At 48.2% G+C, this 25,994-nt stretch overlaps 1 protein-coding gene across 7 annotated transcripts; it reads left to right on the forward strand.

The window, feature by feature from the left end:
* The first annotated feature begins 5,287 nt into the window (after positions 1-5,287).
* On the forward strand, positions 5,288-24,767 carry ZBTB21 (zinc finger and BTB domain containing 21). 7 transcript variants are annotated; one of them, XM_019745716.2, is made up of 3 exons: positions 5,288-5,673; positions 11,491-11,558; positions 17,503-24,767. In XM_019745716.2, exon 3 carries the CDS (start codon positions 17,516-17,518, stop codon positions 20,675-20,677), a length of 3,162 nt encoding a protein of 1,053 aa, XP_019601275.1. In that variant the 5' UTR covers positions 5,288-5,673; positions 11,491-11,558; positions 17,503-17,515; the 3' UTR covers positions 20,678-24,767. The 7 variants fall into 7 exon arrangements, with proteins under 7 accessions (XP_019601275.1, XP_074181104.1, XP_019601274.1 ...); XM_019745720.2 differs by lacking the exons at positions 5,288-5,673; positions 11,491-11,558 and adding an exon at positions 5,877-7,690 and having other exon boundaries at positions 17,503-19,091; positions 19,686-24,767; XM_019745717.2 differs by lacking the exon at positions 5,288-5,673 and adding an exon at positions 7,552-7,690.
* Positions 24,768-25,994: the final 1,227 nt, after the last annotated feature.

Consider the following 25,994-nt stretch of genomic DNA (forward strand, 5'->3'; position numbering starts at 1 on the left):
AAGCAGCAGGGTGGCTGTGGCTTAGATCACCAGTGAGGGCAGCCACTTGTTCAGTAGTGACTGTCATTCTTCACGTCAGTCTGCAGCCTTGGGGAAGTGGGGTCCGCCTTTCTTCACACAAGGAATCCCACTGTACAGCTTTTAAAGGAACTATATTCCTCACCTCCTTTCATGATGGCAACTTACGGATCGGCACAAAAGGAATTCCATCTAAATCCATTTTCTTATTCTACACAGTTCATAACCAAATACCCAGAATTACTAATGCTATGACACACACACACACACACACACACACACACACTCCACTCCTGGTCCTGCTTAAGGCAAAAGGGTTGCTAGAAACTGGTGTGAAGGGGTTGATGCAATCCAGTTACTGCCAATGACAACTGTCTGCTGGGGTGTCTTTGGTTTTAAAGGACCAGGGTGGTGAGAAGAGAGCGGAAGAGGCAAGCAGGCCTTTCCGAGAAAGGGCAGCACACGTCTGTCTGGTGCTTCTGGTCGGGGAGGCGCTTCATCTTAGCACCTCCCTCTTTTTTTATGATAATGTTTAAAGACAAAGTTGTCAATTGTGAGAACCCTGTGGGATTGACACTGAACTCGACCCAATTCTGACGGTGCTGGAGAGAGAGACCAGGGCCCCTCTAGTCCTGAGCCTAACTGATCCTTTGACCTGGTCACAACGAAGGTGGCTGTCATAAAGCATTCACACAGCAACCTAGCATTTCACCACTTCCCAATCCCTTCCCTGTTTCTTTTCTCTCTATCACGTGCATTTCAAAGACCTTCCCCACTGCTAAGGTGCAAGGAGGAAAACTTTCTCACCTGTAGCAGGTTGAATACTCGCCTCCAAAACTGTCAGGTCCTAATGCCTGGCACCTGGAACGTGATCTTACGTGGCCAAAGGGTCTTTGCAGATGTTGAAGCTTTTTTGATGGGGAGATTATCCTTGCTTTTCCTTCGTAAGGAACAGGCAGAGGGAGATTTGACACACAGAGAGAAGGCAGTGTGACCTCAGAGGCAGAGGTGGCTACAAGCTGAGAAATGCCAGAAGCCTCCAGAAGCTGGAAGAGGCCAGGGATGGATTTCCCCCAGGGGGTCCAGAGGGAGCACAGTCCTGCCAGCTCCTTGATTTCAGCCCAGGGACCCTGCTGCTGGACTTCTTGTCTCCAGGACCATGAAAGAATATATTTTTGCTGTTTTAAGCCACCAAGATTGTAGTAATTTGTTACAGCAGCCACAGGAAACTAATATATCACCTTCTGCCCCAACTTAATTTCTTAAAGGGACAATCTCCCAACTGACAGGTTGGGCAAATGTGGACATCTAGACGCATGTTCAAAATGAAACTGACGGTTAAGAGAATCACAGCTGACTAAAACTTCCTACTTCCAAAAATGTCGAGGCTTATGCTTTTGAACCCATATAGATGTCCCTCCCCAAAATTATGAAAGGGCTGTTGGGTTGGCACAAGTAACGCAAACAAACCAGGTGACAGTGCACCAACAGCACAGAATCAGCACAGGTTCCGAGGGAAAACTGGCCACCAGCGGCAGCCCTAGCAGCAGGCCCAAAGCTTGGGAATATACAGGTTAACAACACGGCGTCTGCTCGGGAACCCACACGCCCTGTGTGGAGGCTGGGCTGCCAGCAACCAGGAATCAATGAACAGATGTTACAGCGCAGTGACTGAGGCCCAGACCGGGAGGCGTTGGCTGACACTTGGAAAACCACTGAGACCTGCAGGCAGATTGAGACGAGAGGGCATCCCTGTCAGTGCCTGGCCCAGTGCGGTGGCTGAAGCTGGTGAAGGGGAGAGCAGAAAACTTGCCTCAACACTTCAGAGGCCACGCCAGCTCTGAGGCTGCAGACATCAGATCTGCCTTTAGGGAGATAATTTGACTGAAAACGGAGGACTGGGAAGGGAAGGAGCAAAACCGAAGCAGGAACTTGGTTGAGTGGCTGCAGTGGCTGCAGTGATTGGCCCTGGAGCGAGGCCAGAAGCAGCGGGAGGGCTGGTGAGGCTAGAGCTAAGAGGCAGATTGATAGGCCTTAGTGACAGCTGGAGGCAGAAATTGAGAGACAGGAGTCTAGAATAACCATCACATTTCTGGCTTGGGGAACAGGGCCCAGGGCAACTGCATTAAGTAAAACAGGGACTGGGACGGAACAAGTGACGGGAAGATAGAAAGGAGACAGGAAGTTCAGCTGTGAGCGTGCTGAGTGCCAGGTGTGGGGTATCCAGATGGGGCTGGCGAACGAGAAGCTGGCTATATAATGTTGTCAACTGTGTATAAAAAACATACATGCAGATGACGTTAGACCTCTTGGGGTGCATCCATGGACGGACAACACTCAGTAAAAAAATCTCGCACTCCTCCCAGAGGCCAGGCACTGTGCTAGACTTTGGGCAGGCACAGGAGACAAGAAGCTCACAGGAAGATGACAGGAAGGGTACTGGCAGGCTGGGATGACTAAACAGCCATTCTGAGTTGCTGCCTCAGCATTTTACCGTGTGACAACGCTGCTCACATCCAAAGTCTGGACATTTAGATAAGAAGTTGAGCCTCAGGATTCCTGTCCCAAGTTCCCACTGTTTTTCCCGGGGTGCCTTTTAAAATAATCGCTTAGAGTTGAGCCCATGAAAATAAGTAGTGGCCTCTGCCCCTACGACCTTATAAGAGGAGGGCAGGCAATTAAGTTTGTGAACTTGTTGCAATGATGTTGCTAACCTTTATGATATCAGAGGGATTATTCATTATTCATTATGAATTTGTACCAAGTGGACAAACAGTTCACCAAGTTTACTATTTGGAAGTGCTGACAAGGCTGCGTGAAAAAGTTAGACGACCTGAACTTTTCACCAACAATTCATGGCTCTTACATCACGACAATGCACCAGCTCACACGGCACTGTCTGTGAGGGAGTTTTTAGCCAGTAAACAAATAACTGTATTGGAACACCCTCCCTGATCACCTGATCTGGCCCCCAGTGACTTCTTTCTTCACCTGAAGATAAAGGAAGCATTGAAAAGAAGGCATTTTGATGACATTCAGGACATCAAGGGTAATACGACAGCTCTGATGGCCATTCCAGAAATAGAGTTCCAAGACTGCTTTGAAGGGTTGACTAGGTGCTGGCGTCGGTGCATAGCTTCCCAAGGAGAGTACTTCGAAGGTGACCGTAGTGCTATTCAGCAATGAGATATGTAACTTTCTTTAGGATGAGTTCGCGAACTTGTCACACCTTGTAGGTGCTTGTACCCTTCACCAAAAACTTAAGTTAGGGAGTGGCATGGTAACTTTCACTTTTTAAAAAGATGACTGACTGAAATATGAGGATGGATTAAAAGGGGGGACCCAGAAACTGGAAGAGCCATTAGGAAGCTATTGGGGTGGAAAGTGGTTACATCATCAGAAACATTCAGGAGGTCCGTGAACCCCACTTGGTCATAGGCTGAACACCGGATTTAAAAAGAGGGGCAGAGATGGCAGTGCCCAAGTCTCTGGCTCAGGCAGCTAATGTCCTAGTGACGGTTGAGACTGCACTGGGTGAGTGTCACAAGAGGGCCAGGTCAGGATCTCAGAAAACCCCAAGTGTGAGGCCGGGCACAGGCAGAGGAGCCGACACAGGTGGCCAAGAACCAGGTTCAGATAAGAGCAGGAAATCCAGGGGAATGAGGAGGCGTCCCGGAAGTCAGTGGCTTTGTAATGGGCATTGGTAAGGAGAGCCACAAATCAGAGGCCGACTGAGGAGTGAAAGCTCTCTGCTGGATTCAGTAGGCAGGTCCCTTTCAGTGAAATGGTGCGTGCCAAAGCCTGATCAAAGGCTTCAAGTGGGGACCCCAGTGTGTGTCTTGCTGAGGCCACTAGAGGCGGCCTGCTCTTGGCATACGGTATACATAGCACACTGAGAGCTGCAAACCTGCCTGGTGGCTCTGGTTCTCGCTACACCGTTGGTATTCATCTTCTCGCCTGGAACATGAGGATAACCGTGTGAACTCACCCAGCTAATCGCAGGGGACCCTAAAACCCGAGCACCTTGGAAAGACACTCACTGTTACATTCTGCTTTAAGTACGAAGTCCCTTTTTGCTACACCACCATTCAGTTCAAAACAGACACCTTTTTTTTTTTTAAGTGTGATTTTCCAGGACCCACCCGCTCCAAGTCAAGCAGTTGTTTCAATCTAGTTGTGGAGGGCGCAGCTCAGCGGCCCATGTGGGGATCCAACCCACAACCTTGTTAAGAGCACCGTGCTAACCAGCCACCCCATAGACACTTTAAAGTTTTAAAAACTTGTGGGAGAAAATTTTTCGGTGCATGATTCTTCCTTTCAGACTAAGAGCACTCTTGAGATTAATGAAACTATCACAATAACAGAGCTATTAATTTTGGAACAAGTATTTAATTTTTATCTGCCTAATGCAAGATTATTTCTCACACATTTCACAAATTATCTTACCTAGATTCAACTTTTATAAATTTTTTGGAAATTAATAGACATTTGAAACATATTAGCACCAGGCTCTATTTACTTGCCCGACAGAACCTTTCTTAAGGGTTTACAGCTTGGCATTTGTGACACTCATTTTCTGGTTTTGATGGAAAGTGTAGTTTTCTAATTACCGGGCTTGTAATACTCATGAAGGAAAACTAAGAGACAGCAAATGACAACTGGGACGTATTAGAGAAAACACGTTCGCTGCCCAGCGGTTCTTCAGCTCAACTCCTCCGAACAGCGAAGGCTCCGTCTGCGAACACGCAGCTGAGAAGCAGACGTCACGAGGCCCATGATGAGCGCGGCCACCCCGTCTTTTCACGCAGAAATGAACCTGGAAGCCCTGGTGACTCCACTTCACTATCCAGCGGCCCTTCGTGATCAGATCGTCCGGGTGGGAGAAAATGTCAGCGCTCAAGGCCAGTTCTCGGCAAACGCGTGTCCCACGCGCTCCCACGCGGGCGGCGAAGCGTCCGTGCTGCGGGCGCCCCGACGGAGCGCCACCGCGAGCCGCGCAGTGCAGGCGACGCAGCACGCGACCGCGGTGACGCCGCCCCGGCCCCCGGCCCCGCTCCCGCGCCCGCGCTTCCGTCTGGGGAACCGACCTCCTAGCGGCGCGTGGAGGCGCCGCCGCACGCGCTGGGTCGGGGGCGGAGCGAACAACCGCTGCGAGCCTCACGCGTCCTTCCCGCGCCGGGGCCCACGGGGCCGAGCTGCGCCCCGCGTTCCGGCTTCGCAGGATGCGCGCCGCTCCCGCGGCCGCCTCCCCTCACAGCCGCCCGGGAGCTCCCTCGGGCCGGGGGCAGGGCGCGGAGCGGGCGGGAGGCGGGCACCGGGAGGACGCGGGCGCGGACCCGGCAGAGCCCGGCGCTAGGCAGGAGTAAGGCAGGCGCGGGAGCGCGGGCTACGGCGGCGGCGGCGGCACCTCGTCAGGCCCGCCCTTGCCCCGCCCCGCCCCGGCGCTGCGCACCTCCCTCGCTCCGCCCCCTGGAGCCCGGCGACCAATCATAGCGCCACGCACGTGACGAGCGCTGCCTGCGATGACCTCATCCCTGGTGTGGGATGACGTCAAATTCAAGATGGATGGAATCACAGCGGCAGCGGCGGCTGCGGCGCGCGCGAGCCGAGTGTGAGCGGAAAGGGGCCCGGCGTCTGCCTCCGGGCTGAAGGCCGGTGAGTAACTGTCACGCCCCTCTCCCTAGGAGAACTGCGGAGCCCCGTGGGAGGCCACAGCCTCCCCACAAAACGCGGCCTTTCCTGACGTAACTCTGAGGTGATTTCTCTCTTTTTTCTCTCCACCAGTGGGTTGCGGGCGCCGAGCGCCTCTGCGCGTGCGCCGCTCCCGGTTCTCACCGAGCATGCCCCAGACTCCCACGTAGCCGATTGTGCCTTCACACTGCGCATGCCTCTTGCCCGCACTTGGCCTCGCCCTCGCCACTGCGCACGCTCGGTCCCTCACTGGGCTTCCCTCGCCCGGCCAGGTGCCCCTAGAGGCGGACGCACCCGCCCTCGGGCGAGCTCCTGTGCGGAGCGGTTGGGAGCCTTCCGGTCAAGGGCGCGTGCGCCCGTCCCGCGCAGTTGTGGAGGCGGCCGCTGGCCGGCGCGGGGCGCGGGGCGCGGGAGCGTGCGCGGGAGCGGGAGGGCCGGCGGGGCTCCGCACCTGCCGCGGCCTGCGCCCCTTCCCGCCGAGCCCGCGGGCCCCGCCTGGCGGCCGCCACACAACCAGTGGCCCAAGTTGACTTTGCTGTCGGCGCCCCGCCTCCGGGCCGGCCCCCCGCGAACGCCTGGACCCGGAGCGCTGTGCTTTCCTCCGGGCCCCCGGGAAGACCTGTTTCTCTGACTCCCCCGCCCGCCGCGGACGGAGCGCAGCCGCAGGCTTTTCTGCTGGGCCGCGGATGGTTCCCACTGTAGGGAAGCCCTGGTTCGAAATCTGCGGCCGGAGGCGGTGGGGATCGGGGAGGGAGAGGTGGGGATCGGCGCAGCGGCGCTGGGACCCCCGCCCAGGGAGGCCTCGGCCGCCTGAGTGTCCCTGGTCGCGTCGTGGGAGCTCTCATCGCCCCGGCCACTTGTTGGGACCAGGCTCAGGAGCCCACTAGCAAAGATCACTCCTTTGACGGCGCAGAGCCCCTCTGTCCTAGCCCTTCGCCCGGTGGCTGCGTGGCCGCTGCAGCAGCGCGTTGGGAGGGGCTGCTTTTAGGGACAGCTTCTGCAGCGGGAAATGGGGACACGTGCATCTGGCCCCGCACAGTGTAGCCGCCCGGGGTGTTTCGTGCCAGAGCCACCGCGGCGCTCACCCCCAGCGTCTAGGGCAGTGGTGTCACAGCGGAGTCCGTGATTGTTCAGGATGACGACCCTGAGCATCAGTAAGGAGCCTGCGTGTGTTCTTCATACCTTGTTAAGACAGGAAAGCCGGTTAATCCATTTTAGAAAGATTTCTTGTTGACAATTTAAAAAAAATTTTTCCCTTGATGTTTGGAGTAAATCCCTCATTCGTCTCTGATGACTAACAGTCATTACATTGGAGTATAAGTACCTCTAAGTATTGATGTTAAAAAGAAAACAGGAATTTGGGGCATTGGTTTACTTAAAAGTAACTGTTTAATTTATTCTTCCTTTTAACACTATTGAATGTACAGTGTGTTTCATTCTGTGAAAATAAAAATCGACAAAGATATAACCCTGGCCCTTGGGAACTGACAGTGTCTATGGAAGGGGGTATTAGGTGTGTAGCAAGAGGGGCTGAGTTGTTGAGGGTGTGTCTAGGTGAGGAGGAGGTGACTGCAGGGACGATTTTAGTTGGCCTCAAAGCCAGTGGCGATGGGAGAACAGATTCTAGGGCTGCTCATGAGTGAGGTCTGACAGGTCATCGTGCCACCGCGACAGAAAGAGAGCAGGTTTCTGGTTCGGGAGACCTGGTGGTTGGCAGCACACCTAACCAAGCGGGGAATGTGTGAGGACAAGCAGGTGGGGCGAGAGGGTGTGATCATCCCTACCGTCCTGGACATGTGGGACATCCTGTGATGGAAGCCTTTACTGGGCACCTGGGAGGCTGCAGTCCCAAGGAGAAGGCCAAGCAGAGGCACAGACTTGGGAGTCATCATCCCGTGGTAATTAACGCCACAAGAGCTCCTCCCAAAAGCAAAGAAAGCTGCCACGTGCTGAGCTCTGTAACAGATGCTGGAGCAATAAGGTGAGCAAGTCCAGGTCTCGATAAAGCCGGGAGTGTGGTGGTTCCTCTGTCTGCCCAATAGCTACCTGCCTGGCCTTGTTCTAAGCATTAGGGACACACAGGTGTGAACAAGGGTTCTTCCTTTTAGGGACTCGCATGAAGCAGCAGATAGCTATGAAAGCATATCACTAAAAAGTTGTGTTATTACAGAGATGAAGTATGGCAGCTTAGATGAGCTCCTGGGTAGGGACAAATTACTAAAGCTTTATGGAGATAGGGACATTTGAACTGGATTTTTCAGTAGAAGTTGGCCATGTAAAGGGAGGGTATGAAAGCTATTTCAGGTGGTGGAAATCAGGTGTGCAAGTTTGTAGGGAAGATGGTAAGCAGTGCCCAGTAAGGGTGGAGAGATGACCTGCGACCAGCATATGAAGAGTATTGTTTGCCACTCCAGTGTTTGGAGTTTATCGAGGAACTAGTAGGAAAATCAATATAATATTCTAAAGGAGACCGGGGATGAGACCAGCTTTATGTTAGGAGAAAAAAAAAAGGCTTGATTTCTACTTCTGCATTTATTTGGAGTGTCAGAGTACAGAAAATCAGTAAATATTTATTGTGCAAGGTACTATGTTGGGCATTGTGAAGTGTCAAAGATGTTAAATAGAGTCTCAGTCCTTAAAGAGCTAGCAGTTCCGTTTGAGAAGACACAAATGACTAACGATATAAGACACTGAATAAACAACAGTAAATGGTGCCACTCTGCATGATACAGGAGGTGAAAGGTGTTTGCTCCTTATAGACTGAAGCAGTGAAGGAAGGTATATTAGTTTTTAGGGCTACCATAACCAAGTACCACAGACTGGGTGTCTGAACAGAGACTTATTTTCTGGCGGCTCTGGAGCCTAGAAGTCGCAAATTAAGGTGTCAGTAGTGCTGGTTCCTCCTGAGGCCTCCCTTGGCACGTAGATGGCCATCTCTGTTCTCCTGTGGTCATCTCTCTGGGTTTGTCCTAGTCCCCTCCTCCTATAAGGACACTATTCAGATTGGAGTAGGGCCCAAAGACCTCATGTTAACTTAATCACCTCTTTAAAGACCTTATCTCCAAATACACTCACATTCTGAGGTACTGGGGTTAGGACTTCGGCATATGAATTTGGTGGGGGACACGATCCAGCCCATGACAGAATGCTTAATGGAGGAATTGGAGCAGGAGCTGAGCTTTGAAAGATGATTCCTGTTGAGCTGAGTGCTGGGGAGGGGTTAGGTGAAGTCTGCAACCCTACAGCTTGGGTGATAGAAGAAGCCATGTGTGAAGGTTGTATCTGAAGCAGGAAGTTATCCCAGGGGGTAACTAAGGGAAAGGCAATCTAAAAAGTAGTTTGAAACCAGGTTTACAGAGCCTCGTAGCCCATGTTTCTAAAATTTTGCATTTTAGCCTAATGGAGAACCAGTTTTCATTATTTTGTTTTTAAACGGAGTCAAGGGTGGCTCTTCTCACTCAGGTCTTAGATCTCATCTAAAGTGTCACATCAAGGCTTTTCTAACCATCCTCTACAAACCCCTAGTGAGCTCACTCAGTCAGAGCATCCTGTTTATTTCCATTATATCACTTAGCACAATCTGCAGTCATCTTTATATTTGTTTCCTTGTTTATATCTGCTTTCCCTCACTAGAATGTGGGGGCCTTGTCTGTTTTGTGCACCCCTGTATTTCAGATACATCTTACCAAGCCAGGCACGTCCAATAGGAGCCCAATAAATAAGCTGAACGAATACTAGTAATACTTCACGTGCACATCCGATGAGCGAGCAAAGCTTTGCTTTAGGAAGCTCGGTCGAGCAGCAGTATTATCAAGGATGGACTCGGAAGGCATGGTAGGAATAGTGAATACCTATGGAAGTATGTAGTTAGGGTCATTTAATAACAAGAACAGAAATTGGTTTGCTTGAATAGAAAAGGAATTTATTGTAAAGATACAGGGTTGTTCTTGAGGTTTAAGGAAAAATTGAAGAATTGGGCCAGGAAGGACAAAAACCATGGGAGCTGCAGGCATCTGTGTAGTGGGCCCTGGGAGGCAGCTGCCGAGATAAATCAGCCCACTCAGGTACTGCCTTTGTTGTTGTTCTTGGCCCGTGTTCCAGCGAGTTTCCAGTGGGCTTGGCTTGGGCTGTACCCCTACCCCTGAGCAAGGTACCCCTACCCCTGAGCAAGGGAGAGCAGTGCATCAGACTCTACTGGGGCGGCCGAGGGTGGTTCTTCCTCAGGGGCCTCCTCCAGCAGGAGGAGGGGCGGCCAGGGCCAGACAGGCTGAACTGTGTCACAGTGGAGTCATTCAGCTGGGTGTGCAGAGAACACACCTTTAACCAAAATGAGACCTTCTCTAGAGGCTGAAAATGTGGTGAGATGGGATCCAAGGGAGTGACATTACTATCTTGAAGGATCAGATAAGCCAGGCTAGCTTTGAAATCTGAGGAACTTAAGATAATTTCTGGATATCTGCGTTGTCCCAAACTCAGAGCCGGCTTCCTGTCACCATCTAATAGTAAAATCAAATGGAGAGAGTCGGGCGAAATCCAGAGGTAGGTTTTGGGGCTGAATGGTGTGTGTGTTTATATTCCAACGTCAAATGTAGATGCTTTTTCTAACTAGGTTACATGCATCCGTCTTTTTCCCAGTGTCATGGTTAGGACTGTAGAAGCATTCCAGAGAATTCTGTAGAACTGTTAGTAAGGCTTTTGTGTCCTAGTCTTGGAGCCAGTTTGATTCATAATGTGCCTTAGCTCTATATCAGCCTGAGTTTTAGTCTCCAAAACTTGTAAGTCAGTGAGGTTATTTTGGTCCCATCCCATCTTCCTTTCTCAGCCCCTCACTCATCTTCAGGTGTCTTTTTATCTGAGTGTGGACTGTGCTTTGCTTTTCTGTTTCTATCCCCTGAATGTTCCGTATTCCAAAATTGCCTGCCTCCCATCCAACTCCTTAAAAATCTTAACTGCTTACAATTGATCTAACATTGGTATAAATAAAGAGGAAATTATTTGCATTGAATTAACTTAAATTATGAATTCCCCGTTCCTTAGCATTTAGTACCTGAGGAATTTGAGGTGGTGAGATGAATTAATTTTTTGGAATCCAGTTGTGAAGAGCTCTGTAGCCGTGCTAGGGTATTGGAGCCTCAGGCCAGGCCAGCCTTCGGGGGTCTTGAAGCCCTGGCAAGGTCAGATGAGTGTCTCTGAAAAGTGTCTGTAGCAGAAATGTGAGCAATGGAACCCATGGTGTTGCTGTAATAGTCGAGGGAGCCATGAGTCCCAAAGCTTCCTGACGTCCTCACTGTTCACGCAACCATCCTCCCACCCCTGGCAAATGAACTGCTTCCTGAAATCAGGATTGTCGTACGCTTTTTCGTCCTTCATCATGCGTCTGCCCTACCATGGGAATGTGCGCTAGGAGAGCAGGCAGCGGGCCCGCTCACGCATCTGCTGTCACCAGCACCTCCTGGGCTACGTGGTGGCATACAGCGGCCCACACACACATTTGGGAAAGGAAGGAAATTAAAGGTGTGCTTGCCATATAGGAAACACTGTATATACTAGGAGCTTTCAAACATACGAGTGTTTTGTTCATCATGAAAATCCTGTGTGGCGGGTAGTGTTAGCCCTGCTTAACAGGTTAAGGAGACTAGTTAGTACTTAGAAAGGTTGAGTGATCTTTATAAGGTTACATACTTACTAGGCGGCAAGGACACTGATTTGAAAGTCTTCCCCATGGAGCTGTGATTTCCATGAATTGTTAAACATAAAGATTCTCTCATTTTGAAATTTCAGGAGACAACATGAAATAGAAACCATTCAGGCAGAGCTTGGGAAGATATTTGTGTGCGAGGAGCCAAGTGGTAAGCAAGCCAGTCCCGTCTCAGAATGTGGTTTTCCTGGGGGTTTCCTCCCAGCTCTTTCTCCAGTTCCTAAACAGGCCTGTGCTTCCACGTCTCACCCACTTTTCAGAGCACCAGGGTTTTTCCACCGTGACTAAAGTGGTAGCAGGGACACCTGCACCGATGAGTCAGGTAGGAAGAAGTGAGCAAAGGACAAGGAACAAGACACGCACGCAGTGGCAGTGTGTATACGTAAGAGCTTTGACGTGATGACACACGGTCATCGCTAAGTCAGAGGCTGAGGATTCACATAAAGCTTACGTGAGAAACGAGTTTGATGAGCCGGCAGATTTATGGAGAAGAAAATGCATCCAGTAGCAAGGCTGGCTCACCTGAGTGCAGACGAGCAGAAAGGGCAGACGGTTTGGAGAATGCGGTCTGCGCATCCGCCGGCCACGGAAGGTTTTGCCGGATTATCATGACAGTGAGCAGGTTTGATCTCTTTCCCCTTTTTGCCTGCATTCTTGATGTAGCATTTTGTATTTTTAGTTAAGTTGTTAAACTCAATAAATAGACTACTGTCGTTACAACACAGAATTCCAAAGTGTTAATTGTTTCCAGCTCCACCAGGAAAGGGGCCATTGTTTTTAAGTTTTCATAATTGAATGGAAAGGTGAAAAAGCAGGGCATCACCCTGAAGGTGAGGAGGCTGCACTGCCCTGTGTGCTCGCTCTGTCCTGTTGTGCCGGACATCGAGCGCCTCTGTCCTGGGCTACTGAACAGGGTGGCGAGGTCACTGTCGTCTTACAAGGTCTCAAGTGTAGTCCCCAGGGCCCTCGTGCCTCCACCCCCTCCAGCCCCGTCGCCTGCCATCCCTGCCTTATCCTTTGCTCCAGCCTGGCACTCTGGCTTGTCTCTGTGCTGTTGGACATGCTGCTCCTGCCCTCGAAATGTCCTTAGCCCTTCCTGACGCTTCCCACATTCTCTCACTGCCTCCTGATCGTGAGGCCTCTCGTCTCTCACCTGGTCAGTGCCATCAGTGCTGTCACCTGGACTCCCTCTGTACCTTTGCACATACTCGTCTGGTGCTTAGCATACTGAAGTGTGATGACAGATGGACTTTTCCTGTTCCCACGCAAGACTTCAAGCACCGTAAGGCAGGACCGTGCTTGTCAGACCGTCTAGCCAGTTGTAGCACATGCCAGACAGATGCCTGATATGAGACGCGTGTAACCTGATGAGTAAGTCCAGGCTCTGGGGCCAGACTCCAGCCCCACTGCTAACTGATGGGTGACCCTGGGCACAGTACTTGACCTTGCAATGCCTCCATTTCCTAAGTTGTAAAACGGAGGATGACAGCACCTAGCTCAGGTGCTTAAGTGAGAATTAAAAGGGGAAACTAGAGGTGGTGAGGCGTGGGGGTTAAGAGCGTGGCCTCTGAGCCAGTCCCCTGGTGAGTCCTGCTCTGCTGCTACTCTCTGTTTGACCTTGAGCACGTTACTTATCCCTCTGTGCCTCAGTCTCCTCATTTGTAAAATGGGGTACTAATTGTACCGACAGCCTAGGGTTACTGTAAATACTGAGTTAATGCATGAAAAATGCTTACGGTATTATGTGGCGGGAAATGTACAGTTAGTGTTTGAGCAAGTAGAATGGAAAATAAATACTGTAAAGTAGTAATCAGGCGTATCAGGAATTCGGACACGCTTCGCCACTTTACAGGCAAGTAGTCTCATTGATAACTAAATGGAAGTTACAGTCAGATAGTTTTAATCCCAAACAATTTTCAGGGACAGTGACTATTTCTCTTAAAACTCAACTCTGAGTGACTTACTGTTCCCTAATTCCCAGACGTTTTTGTTGAGAATGTAGAAGCCTGTGGCTCAAGGGAATGAAAGGAAGGACTTACTTAGAGCAAAAACAAGGACGATCATGTGAAGAAAGCAAAAGAAGGAAACTCTTTTGAACAATGAAAAGTGAGAAAATGGTGACATAGCACATAGGAACAGTACAGGTGGCCTGTGGAATAGCACTTGTTTCACATCCGGGGACATAGCAAATCTCTCGGGATTTAGTCCTCACACGGTTCCTCAGCCTGCACCTCCCTGCACCTCACCTCAGCCTACACCTCCCTGGATGTCTCAGTTGGGGTTCTCCCAAAAGCAGGCCCGGAGACAGGGACTCACATGCAGATGTTTACTTGGGAAGTGATCCCCGGAGGCGCAAGAAGGCTTGTCGGGAAAGTGAGGCAGGAAAGGGTGCCCATAAGGGGCATTCATGAAGAGGTTTCCGCTAACATGTAGAATATCAAAGCTGAATTCCTGAAATAAATCTGAACTGATTTTTCTGTCAGACTTCATCTCAACTAAGAGCCCCTTAGAGACATTTTTAACCCTCACATTCTTACCCGCTACAGTCAGTCCATTAGCAGTTGGAATGACTGCCTTCACTGCCACCCCCTGATCTGGGTACCATCGTGTCTCACCTGCGTCACTGGAGGAGGCTCCTAGGTCTAGGCCGTCGTCATCATCTCACCTGTATCACTGCAGTAGGCTCCTAGCTGGCCTTCCGGCTTCCACCCTTTCCCCACTTTCCATGGTCCATTCTCAACAACATAGCCAGCAATCTTTCTGAAACATAATTCAGGTCATTGTCGCTCCTCTGCTCAGAGTCTTCCAATGGCTGTCCATTTCAGTCTTGGTAAAGCACTGTTCTCCCACGCTCCCCCCTGGCCCTGCACGGCATCTCCTCCTGCTTCTCCCATGTCGTCTTTCATGGCTGCCTCTGCTCCCTCCTGCAGCCCTGCTGTTACCTGGCTCTTCGCTCTGCTTGTAGCGCGCTTCCCTCAGTGAGCCTCATGGCTCATCCCTGCCTCCGTCAAGCCTTCTCAAATGCCTGTTTGTTGGATGAGTGAATGAATGAATGATGTGAAGTTCCTGGTACGATTTGTAATGTGTTATAGGTACTGTTTTCTCATTTAATTCTCATAATAGCATTGTTTGGTAATTGCTCTTATCCTTACGTTACATTGAGGGAAACTGAGGCTAAGAGAGGTTGATTAGCCCAGAGCACAGACTTCAGACTGTCCTGACTCTGACCCACAGGGAGGAACATAACGTACATCCCAACCCAGTACTTGCTTACGTGTGCGGGCATGTGTGCATGGAAGTGAAATGGAAGTTTCTCCCCCCACACCAGTTTCTAAGCCGTTGTTTCTCAGTCTAGTTGTAGGGTTCAGCTCCCTGGCCCGTGCTGGTATTATGAACCTTACGCTCCACCTGGCTGACGCAGTCGGTCACCAGTCTCGTTGGTCGGCCGCTCACAGCAGCTCATGGAAGCTTTCGTAGGCTGCTGGCCACTCAAGGTTGCACACATCAGCACACAGCAGCTCACACCGACCTCCGGCTGCTCTCAGCAGCCCAGCTCCAGGGAGAGCTGTTGTTCATAGTCTTAGCTGTAGAGGGCGCAGCTCACTGGCCCATATGGGAATCGAACCTGCGACTTCCGCGTTAGGAGGACGGCGCTCCAACTGCCTGAGCCAGCGGGCCACCCATGGGAGTTTCACAAGATCTTAGTAAGCCTTACTGCGTTGAGACGTTCCGACATTTTCCACTCTGCCCTAGTCATTTTTGTGTGTGTGCTAGTTTCAAACCACTAAGTTGATTTTAAGAAGCTCTTTGAAAAGTTCTTGTCCAAGCTTTTGATTCTGCATCTGTTGCTTTTACCTGTGGCAACATCTGAACTAGCTTTCTCAAGTTATTAGCACTAAACACAGTGTTCAGTTCACGGCTGAGTTGGTAAGTGTGGCATTATAAGCATATTTCTTTCTCTGCTAACCTCTGTAAAAGATGACAAGAGTTACTTTGCACAGAAGTAGATGTGTGATTATAAAGAGAGTACAGTACGATTAAGGGAGAAATTAAAATGGCTAACAGAAAGGGAAAATACCTTTATCAAGCAATCACAAGTGGAGGACTCACAGTTGACCACTGATATGAAATGATAGTAAGCAGAAATGAACAGAACTCAGTACAGTCTGCCCTAGGTGGTGGTTTGGGACAGGCTACAGGCACTGTCCCTGGAAGTAGTGTCATGCCTGTGAGTCCGTTAAATTGATCAGCTCCATAACGGAGTCAGAATAATATTAAGGAAGGTGTGTACAGTGCTTGGTCACTCCAGGGAGGTGGCCTACCGAACTCTTCCTTGTAGGCTTCTAACGAGCCCTGGTGCTGGACCAGCAAAGGCTGATCCTGCGAGGCCAGAGGAGAGCCTGCATGTGTGCTGGGTGTGAATTTGGTGCTTCTGCAACTTGCCTTCTAGAGAGTGGTAAAACTGTCACAAGTAGTCTTAGTTACTTTGAATCAAAATCAGACCAGATATGTGGTGTTAGGTAACAAGCGTAAGTGAGGGCTTAGAGTTGGAGAGTCAAGCGTCACCTGTGTGAAACGGCTTTCTCTTCATTGGCAGCACGGTGGGCTTAATCTGGGCCATTTTTCATTGATACTGAATGACATGCCTATAAGTCCTGCGATTTCTGAGTGTTGCACAGCATTTGTCAAGTCCTTACTGCGCGTCTGTTGAGGTGCGAGCTCATCTAATCTTGGCACCAACCCTACAGGAGGGCACAATTGTTGCTTCCATTGCTTCCCTGATAACCAGAGAGGCTAATCGACAACAGGAAGGAGCCAGCATTTCAACCCCAGCGTCTCGGCCAGAGCCTGCACCCACCACTAGGTCTTCATGTCTCACCTTTAGCTTTGAATAGAATTTCAGTGAAATCTCAATTCAAACCCCTTAGTTTAGAATTAGTAGTAATTCAGTTTAAACCCAGGCCAAAGTTTCTTTTGTGCCGTGTTGAAAGTGATTTGGTAAGAAAATAATATTCAGGAGACTGCAAAGTGTTTAGCATAAGAAAGAAACTCGTTTATTATTTAACATCTCTAACCTTTGTTAAACACTTGGATGCAGTGGTAATTAGCAAATGATTTTTCACTTTCCAAATTCATACCAGTTTTTAAAGATCTGGCAAGACCTCTCCTTTGCAACCCACTGTTAACAATTCACGTTGTGGGGAGAAAGAAACTTTCCTCTGCCCTCCTCGGTTCTTCCAGCTGGTCTAAGGATTAAGTCTACATCAGACAGATTAACAAGAGAAAACAACCAAATTTAGTTATATAGCACGTACGGGAACCCCACATGCATGAGAGTTTCAGAGATGGGAAATGAGGGGTACATGACATCCTGAGCTCAGGGTGAGGTAAGGCACCTGAGGCTTCAGAGGGTCATTGCAGGACGATAGAAGAGCAGATGTCCAGTGATTAGTAGTTTGCCCTGCCCTTTAGAGAGGTCAAAAAAGTTGATCTCTGTTAACCTATTATTATGGGCAAGGCCCCTAATTCATTTCTTCTAGGTTGTTGGGGGCCGGGGTAGAAGTTTCTCGTGAGCCCGCAGGGTCTCACTTGCCCTTAGCTCAAAATAATTCGCATATCACAGAGGCACATCTTGGGGTGCTCGTTCTGAACCCGTACACAGTAATAAAACAGACAGCCTTTTAGAATTAGAGACTTCAGGCATTTCCATACTTCATACTTATTCTCCAAACTAATAGAACCAAGCATCAAATAGATAAGGACCCTACATGGTATAAACCATTATTTTTAAATATTGCTTCTTTACATACCTGCCAAGTTCTGGCAGATGGTGTGAAAATGCCTATGTTACAGTCTCTCATTCCTAAAATTCCTCAGTTAATGATTGATGATCTACTTAAGCCATGAGACTGTTTCCTCATATTTTCCGTGTTATTAAATAAGATTGTTCATCCAAAAAGCTCTTGTGTGCCTATAATCTGTTAAATATTGGCACCTATGAAAAGACAGCTATGGTCCCTGCCGCTGAAGAGCGTTTTGTCTGGTGGAGACCTTTTGCCCGCATTACTCACAGTAACTTACACTTTGTCTTTCAGATCCGCCCAAGCAATGGAGGGGTTACTGCATTACATCAACCCGGCACATGCCATTTCTCTCCTGAGTGCGCTCAACGAGGAGCGTCTCAAAGGCCAGCTGTGTGACGTGCTTCTGATCGTTGGAGACCAAAAATTCCGAGCTCATAAAAATGTCCTGGCTGCCAGCAGTGAATACTTCCAGAGCTTATTCACGAATAAGGAAAATGAGTCCCAGTCTGTATTTCAGCTTGACTTTTGTGAACCAGATGCTTTTGATAATGTTTTGAACTACATTTATTCTTCATCTTTGTTTGTCGAGAAAGGCAGCCTTGCGGCTGTGCAAGAACTAGGCTACAGCCTGGGGATTTCCTTTCTGACGAACATTGTTTCTAAAACCCCTCAAGCCCCCATTCCAGTGTGTCCCAACAGAAAAAAAATATTCATAGAACATGATGAGAACAGTTCTCAAAAGAGAAGTGTCATCGTCTGTCAAAGTAGAAACGAAGCACAAGGAAAAACCGTCGGTCAGAACCCACCCGATCCCAGCCACGCTCCCCGGCCCGCCCCTAGCGTTGCGGTCAAGACCAGCACCAGTAAGCCACATGTTCCAAAGGCCGTGGAACCACTTCACAATCTGTCACTGACCGAAAAGAGTTGGCCCAAAGATGGTCCTGTGGGCTACGTGAAGGCTCTTGAGCACTCTGCAGCTTCGGACGACCCCAGCAGAAGCAGTCTGCTGAAGAGGAATGCCGCGCTGCCTTCCACGCCGCTGCAGGACAGAGACGCAGCGGATGACAAACCAGGCGCCAGCGCTCAGCTTCCCAAAGGAAAAGCCATAGAGCTGGCTTTGAAACGGCCGCGGCCACCTGTCTTGTCTCTTCGCAGCTCCTCGGAGACGCCCTATCTGTTGAAAGAAACCAGCCGAGGCAGTGGGCCGGGCGAGGATAGGAACTTGCTGTACTACTCGAAGTTGGGCTTGGTGATCCCGTCCAGCGGGTCTGCTGCTGCGAACCAGAGCATCGACAGAAGCGGCCCGCTCGTGAAGAGCCTCCTCCGGCGGTCACTGTCTATGGACAGCCAGGTCCCTGTCTACTCGTCCTCGCTAGATTTGAAATCTTCCCAGGGGCCCTCCTCAGTGCCGGGGGATGCACCCGGGACCGCGTTTTGTGCTGTGTCTCAAAAGTCATCTTTGAAAGACTGTAGTGAGAAGGCAGCCCTGGACGAGCGGCCTCCAGCCGCCCAGCCGCACCGCCTCAGGTCCTTGAGTGCATCTCAGCCCGTGGAGAGGGAGGGCGCTGAGGTGCGAATCAAGACGGAGCCCCGCAGCCCGCTGGCGGACCCCTCCGACATCATCCGCGTCACGGTGGGAGACTCCACGGCCGCGTCCTCCAGCACGAGAGACCTTTCTCTGAAAGCAGAAGACGACCAGAAAGACATGAGCAGACTCCCGGCCAAAAGGCGGTTCCAGGCAGACAGAAGGCTGCCGTTTAAGAAGCTGAAGGTGGACGAGCACGGCTCCCCGGTGTCGGAAGATAACTTTGAGGGCGGCTCAAGCCCTCCTGTCCTCCATGCACACTTTCCAGACTCTGACTTGAATAAGGATGAATTTGGTGAGTTGGAGGGCACAAGATCAAACAAAAAATTTAAATGCAAACATTGCCTTAAGATCTTTAGATCAACAGCGGGTCTTCACCGGCACATTAACATGTACCATAATCCAGAAAAGCCCTATGCCTGTGACATCTGTCACAAACGGTTTCACACAAACTTCAAAGTGTGGACCCACTGTCAGACCCAGCACGGCATCGTGAAGAACCCGTCACCGGCCTCTAGTTCACATGCCGTTTTGGATGAAAAATTCCAGAGAAAGCTGATTGACATAGTGAGAGAGAGAGAGATTAAGAAGGCCCTGATCATTAAATTGAGGCGCAGCAAGCCCGGTTTTCAGGGCCAGAGTAGCTCCCAAGCCCAAGCCATCAAGAGGAACTTGCGATCGCGAGCCAAAGGAGCGTACATTTGTTCGTACTGTGGCAAAGCCTATCGCTTTCTCTCGCAGTTCAAACAGCACATAAAAATGCACCCGGGAGAGAAGCCCCTTGGAGGACACAAGGCCGCGAAGCCGAGAGAGCACGCTGCCCTGGGCCCGGTAGAGAAGGAGGTTTTCCAGTGCCGCCTCTGTAACGCTAAGCTCTCTTCTCTCCTAGAGCAAGGAAGCCACGAGCGACTGTGCCGCAGCGCCACCGTGTGCCCTTACTGCAGCCTCAGGTTTTTCTCGCCCGAGCTCAAGCACGAGCATGAGAGCAGGTGTGAGTACAAGAAGCTGACGTGCCTGGAGTGCATGCGCACGTTCAAGTCGTCCTTCAGCATCTGGCGACACCAGGTCGAGGTCCACAACCAGAACTCCATGGCGCCGGCCGAGAACCTCTCCCTGCCCGGCCTGGACCACAACGGGGAGCTCACGGGCTCCTCCAGGCCGCAGGCCGAGCCCCCAAAGGCCAACCACGTGGGTGCGGCCAAAGACGACACCGCGTGCAGCAGCGACTGCTCGGAGCAGGTGAACTTCGACTCGGAAGACTCGTCCTGTCTCCCCGAGGACCTCAGCCTTTCGAAGCCCCTCAAAATCCAAGTGAAAGAGGAGCCTGTGGAGGAGGCCGAGGCAGAGGCGCCCGAGGCCAGCGCCGCCCCCAAAGGAGCCGCGCCCAGCAAGGACCCCGGCCTGTGGCCCTGCGAGAAGTGCGGCAAGACGTTCACGGTGCCCAAGCAGCTGGAGCGGCACCAGGAGCTGCTGTGCTCCGTGAAGCCCTTCATCTGCCACGTTTGCAACAAAGCTTTTCGCACCAACTTTCGACTCTGGAGTCACTTCCAGTCCCACATGTCTCAGGCTGCCGAGGACTCGGCGCACAAGGAGTCGGACGTGCGCCCTGTCCCCACAAACTCGCCGTCCCCGCCGCCTCTGCCCCCGCCACCCCCGCTGCCCAAGATCCAGCCGCTGGAGCCCGACAGCCCCACGGGCCTGTCTGAGAACACGGCCCCCACCACGGAGAGGTTGTTTGTGCCCCAGGAGTCGGACACGCTCTTTTACCACGCCCCGCCCCTCTCGGCCATCACATTTAAGAGACAGTTCATGTGTAAACTTTGCCACAGGACATTCAAGACCGCCTTTAGTCTTTGGAGTCACGAACAAACCCACAATTAGAAGGCCATCCCGTCCCCCGTGTAACCACAGGGGCGCGGCCTCCAGATTTCGGCCTGCATTGTGAAATGTGTCGTAAGAAAGAACCTATTTTTTACAAAAGAATAATAAAGGTTGGAAATTGTTATGCTTGAATATAAGTTTGAGGTAAACTGATGTTAATTAGTAATGTCCTTACTTAACTGAGGAAAACTGAAAACTGTGCTTCTGGACCTGCAGTCCCACGTGATGCGACTTTGTGGGTGTGGAAAGCCGCTCGCTCTAGTGGTCTGCATGGCTCCTCATTCCACAGCGTCAGCAGGGTCTTCTCCTCGGGCTGCTTTTGTTTCCTTACTGATTTGCAGGTAGTGAAATACTATTATAGGAGTTCTTCTTTTGATTATATCAGACACATAAGTTCTAGTTAAATCTCAGCCATGTTTTTAAGTCCAGAATGTATCAGGAAGGAGTGAGGTAGTTTGCAGTATCGATTTAGGTCTTTAGCAATAAAAAAAAAAAGATAAACCTCAACTTTAATAAGTTATCCTGACACTTGATAAAAATATTTGGCATTTTCTGGTCATGTAGAACTTTTTTTTGTATGAAAATTGTGAAAAATTTAAATCAGCAATAGTAATACTTAGATTTTTATAAAACAAAAACTTGCTCTTGGGTCATTTAATATAATTATTGATGGAAGACTTGGGCAATGAAAATATTAAGACTTCTGACAGACCTCTAAAGTCAGTTTACAAAAGCATCAGTGGCGATAGGCGTTGTAATCAAAACTGCGTGCTGTGTACACATCACAGTTCTAAGTTCAGACCAGCATTTGAGGACTGTAAATATTTGGTTTCCTCGGATTTATGCTGCCACACATTGAAAATCTGAGTGTGTTTGGGACAAAGATGACATGGCACTAATTTTGAATTTAACAACATTAGGATAACAAGTAAGAAGGTCGGGACATATATTTACACGGGTCTGTAGCCCCCCGAGTCAGGACAGCTGCTCTGAATCCTGAATTAACCATTTCCCTCCAGAGTCTTGAAGCAGAGGACAAACACCACACTGCATGCAGCCTCTACATGCTTTTCAAGAACAATATTTACAGTATCCAGTTTCCTGCCTTTGTCTTGTGTTGAGTTCCGTTAGAATTTGTTGGAGTTTATTGTGGTGAAACATCCATAGTGAAACCATTCTGCTTTGAGTTGCTGCTTAGTATTTCATAAATCCATATTAAAGTGTACTGTCAAGGGTTCAAAAGTAGTTTTTCTACTTATTTTGGCCCATAGGGTTTAGGCTTTTTTTTTTCCTATTTCACATAAGTTGTAATTAAAAGCCTTTTAATAGGTGTTATCCAAAGTTCAAGGGGCTGTTTCAGATGGGAAAATTTTTTTTTCACTTGTGTGGGGGGGGGGCAGGGGCGGGATTAGATATATAAAAGAAAAATTGTGGAAACTACGAACCCTTTTTAAGGTAGTGATCTGGATTAAGACTCCAAGTTTATTAACTGTTGGCAAGCTATTCTCTCAAATTTAAAAAATCAACTACTGTGACTAAAATAATTTGCTGAGTAGTTAAAATTTTGCTCCAGCAGGAAAGACGTGTGTGCTCTCGTCGGTCTCTACCCACATTCCATATCAGTGGTAGGAAAGATAGTCTTTTTATTGAAACAAGCATTTTTATAAAATACGAATTGACTTTGAACAGTATAGAAATTATATATGAACTTTTGCCTTTTATTCTTTCATTTGAAAGTTACCAAAAGTCCCAAAAATATGAGTGGTTACTGCCTATTTCTAGTCTTACTTGAATTTGATGGAGAAAGGGGAATAAAATTAGAGTTAATGATTATTACCATCTTTATATTTTCTTGAAGAAATCTATGCATTTTAAAGACAAAACTAAAGCATACGATTTTACTTGAAACGTTAGGGTGGGTTATCATTCATTGACGCCATTCCCCATATAAGTTGTATTTCTTGCTCTGCGCACCTCGGTAGCTGTCACTTCAGAAGAAGAGTTTCCCTCAGAGTAATCATTACTTACAGCTGTTAGAGTATCTATAAGAATTCCACGATACACAGTATCTTGGCATTGTAAATCAGTATCCCAAGACTTGAACCTTTATGCTACATTTTTGAGGCTTTTTTAATGTTAATCAGTAAAAAATATTTTTTATCTAAATATAGGCTCTGCGTATCTGTTGGATTTTAAAAGGTTGCCAGTGTTTTGTCTTGTTCACATTTTTGTCTAGGCAAGGAACATAAGATTTCAAGTAAAATTTTGAACCAAAAACATTTATAATGCAGTTCTGGTTTTTCTATTACTTTTTATACTGTATCTTAAAAGTACTAGGCTGAAAGAGTTTATTTTGGTGGTCAAAAAATAAAATATGCTTCCACTCATGTAGTAACTATTTTAAATGTTAAGAAGTAAACTAATGAAAGACATGTTAATTACTTTATTCAATAAACAGGTTTTTTAAGAATGTTTATCTCAGCCAGTGGGCAAATACTTGGTATGAGACAACTTGGTCTTTCATTGTTAAAACTAACTCTTTAGCAAAGATATTCTTGAAAAAGTTTTTTTCTGATTGTAATTAATTTTTAAAAATGTAGAAAGCTCATTATTCCTTGTAAGTATTCAGGATGCCTGCTTTTTTATGCCGTTGTGGAAAGAATGTAAGATGTTTTAATATATTCTTTGTTAATCTAAGAATCTGTTATTTTCTTCAGGTGGGGGAGGGAGGGAAGAACACCGTAAAACATGTTTTTATCAAGGTAAGCAATGGAGGTAACAAATAGTGTACATTTTTTATAGTAATATTTCAAGATTCATAGAATATTTACCTTTCAAACTGGTTACAGTTAGTATGCATTTATAATTTTATCAAAATATACGACTAACAATTCAACAGTGACGTCATGTGCATTTGTGTGGAGGTGTAAGTGGTCCTTGGTTTTCTGATTTGGATCGGTCATTCTAGCCTTCTCTTTAAAAATATGCCCTAGCACTTCATTGGCGAATATGTAATCCACACACAGCACCCTTGGTGCTGAGAATAGAAACTGAGACAAGAATAAAACATGCCCTTTGGTGGAGGCATGGGGTGCTTTCCTCTGCGGGCAACTGGACAGTCAGGGTGAGGGAGACATAAGAATTAACTGATCTAAAGTCAGCCTTTGTTCCCTCAAATATCTGTGTGTGTGAGCACCGCACCTACAACCCAGGTGCTCTAGGAAGTCTAGGAAGTAAAATTACTTGCATTTTCTTACTACAGAAATAATTGTCATTCATGACAGGTTTCTTTATAATTGCACTAATTAATATTGGAATATTACAAGTCAGTTTTATCAATTTCTGATGTCTCCCTGATATGTTTTGCAATAATTGTGAAAAGCATTGGTTAAAATAATGCCAACACATACTCTTTAATAAGTTCTGTAGCACTGGCTTTTTTAAGTTTTCAAAATAGGTTTTTCTCTTGTGGCTTTAGCACTTTAAGAAGTTTGACATTTGCGTAATTTCCAATTTGCTCGTTCAGTGCTTCTCTGTTTTCTAGCTATGGCATTGCCACGTGACAGAAGAATCCTGAATAGTCAGTGTTTAGATTCTGGAGGGGAAAAATGAGTTAATGTCAGGTTTTTTAAGAATTCCTTTTAGAGACAGCCATTTGAGAACCAAAGTATTTTACTGTAAATTTTTAAAAGAATTGAATTCCGTGCTCTTTGGTAATTTTTGAGTGCTGTCCAGGTTTTCCACAAAGTTGTCCTTGGTTAATACTGATTTTCAAAAGGTGATCATTTCTTATTGACATTCATCCAAGACTTTTAAAATTTTCATTAAGTAAGTGCTTATTGTTAAAAGAAAAACAAATGTGGTTTTATAATTGTGTATATTTTGTTGTCATATGCCTTAGCAGAATAAAACATGGTTCAGTTTTCTTTAGGAATAAGTTGTTTTGGACTGAAAATTCATAGTAAAATAGGATTTCTATCTAATGTTAATCCATTGCTTATTTGTATCCAATTCTTTTGTCTGTTTACTTTGCTTAAATCTTGACTAAGAATGATTGGAGTCAATAAATTTGTACTGTATTTTGTTTTGAGTCCTGGTCTCATTGCTATGTTTTGCACTTTGATAATAGTGATTAAGAGCGTTTACATTTATGAAAGTGAAGAGAAAGCCGCCTATTTTGCTAATGTGACCAGCACTGAAGAGTTGGGAGAGAGATTTACTGTTTCCCGACAGTAAAGGTTGCTTGTAGGATTTTAACTGTGCACTAAAGCTTCACTTATTCGGGCACCAAACATACAACTAAAACCACGTAAGCAGCGGTCTGCCCCTCCACCTTCTTTACTCATCAAATTTGTATTTTTTAAATGATCATGGAGTAAATGCATAGAAAAGAAGTTTTTAAGCACCCTGAATTGACATTTCAGCACAGCAATTGATAAGCTTGTTTTATTTCATAATTTAAAAGCGGCTGTCCACGTTGCAGCATCTTTTTGCATCTAAGGAGGCACTTCCGTAACCCCGGGCTATGTTAACTTTGTCACAGTATATTAGCTGCCCCTGTAAAGAGCAGAGCAGAGCTGAGGCTTTTCACGGGTCACCACCAAGCTGGCTGTGGAAAGAGGGAGGGAGAGGAGAGACGGACCAGGTTGATTGGTACGCACACTCCGCCTTGGACTTGCACCGGACTCTCCCAGTGCTTTGGTTTTCCTTGCCTGGTACCCTAAACTAGCCTTTCTGGGGAACCTCTGGCCAACAGTTTCTTGAACACAGTACACCAGGGATAAACAGCATCATCGGTATTTAATCTCCTTTAGCCCTCCAATGTGCCACCACACATTTTGTTTTAAAAACTTAGATCTGCCCTTTCTCCTCAGTAATGACAGGCTTTGACGTTTGGGATTGCTGCTGTCCTGTCGCGTCCTCCCGGTCTTGGGCACACAGGACAGTGATGGCACAACCATGTGCCCAGCTTGTACTATTTTTCCCCAGCCAGAGGCTAAATCTTGGCTCTGTTAATCAGTTTGTGAGAACTGTGCAGCTGAGCGGCAGGTACTCTGTACAAGGCGTCTGTCTGGAGAAAGGTAGCCGTGTTGTCATGGACGCACTGTGAGAAGAAAGGGCTGTGCGTGAATTCAGGCATTGTAGTTGCCCGTGGGCTCCCAGCCTCTGCAGTAGGGGCTCTTGGTCCGTTCGTTGACCTCGTGGTAACGCCAACCTGCATTTTGCCCAGCAGCCTTTCTTCCAGGAAGCACTTCCCACCCGTCCCTCCGTTCCTCACCCCAGCCCAGAGTAGCGCCATATAAGTGTTCCCACAAAC

Source organism: Rhinolophus sinicus, linkage group LG01, assembly GCF_036562045.2.
Source record: "Rhinolophus sinicus isolate RSC01 linkage group LG01, ASM3656204v1, whole genome shotgun sequence".
Lineage (NCBI taxonomy): Eukaryota > Metazoa > Chordata > Mammalia > Chiroptera > Rhinolophidae > Rhinolophus > Rhinolophus sinicus.

Excerpts from the sequence above, each read along its gene's own strand:
- ZBTB21 (XM_019745713.2), top strand. The coding sequence starts at position 7,521 with ATGGAAGCCTTTACTGGGCACCTGGGAGGCTGCAGTCCCAAGGAGAAG. Across the intron at positions 7,691-17,502 it reads ACAGATGCTGGAGCAATAAG|ATCCGCCCAAGCAATGGAGG; the intron begins GTGAGCAAGTCC and ends TTTGTCTTTCAG.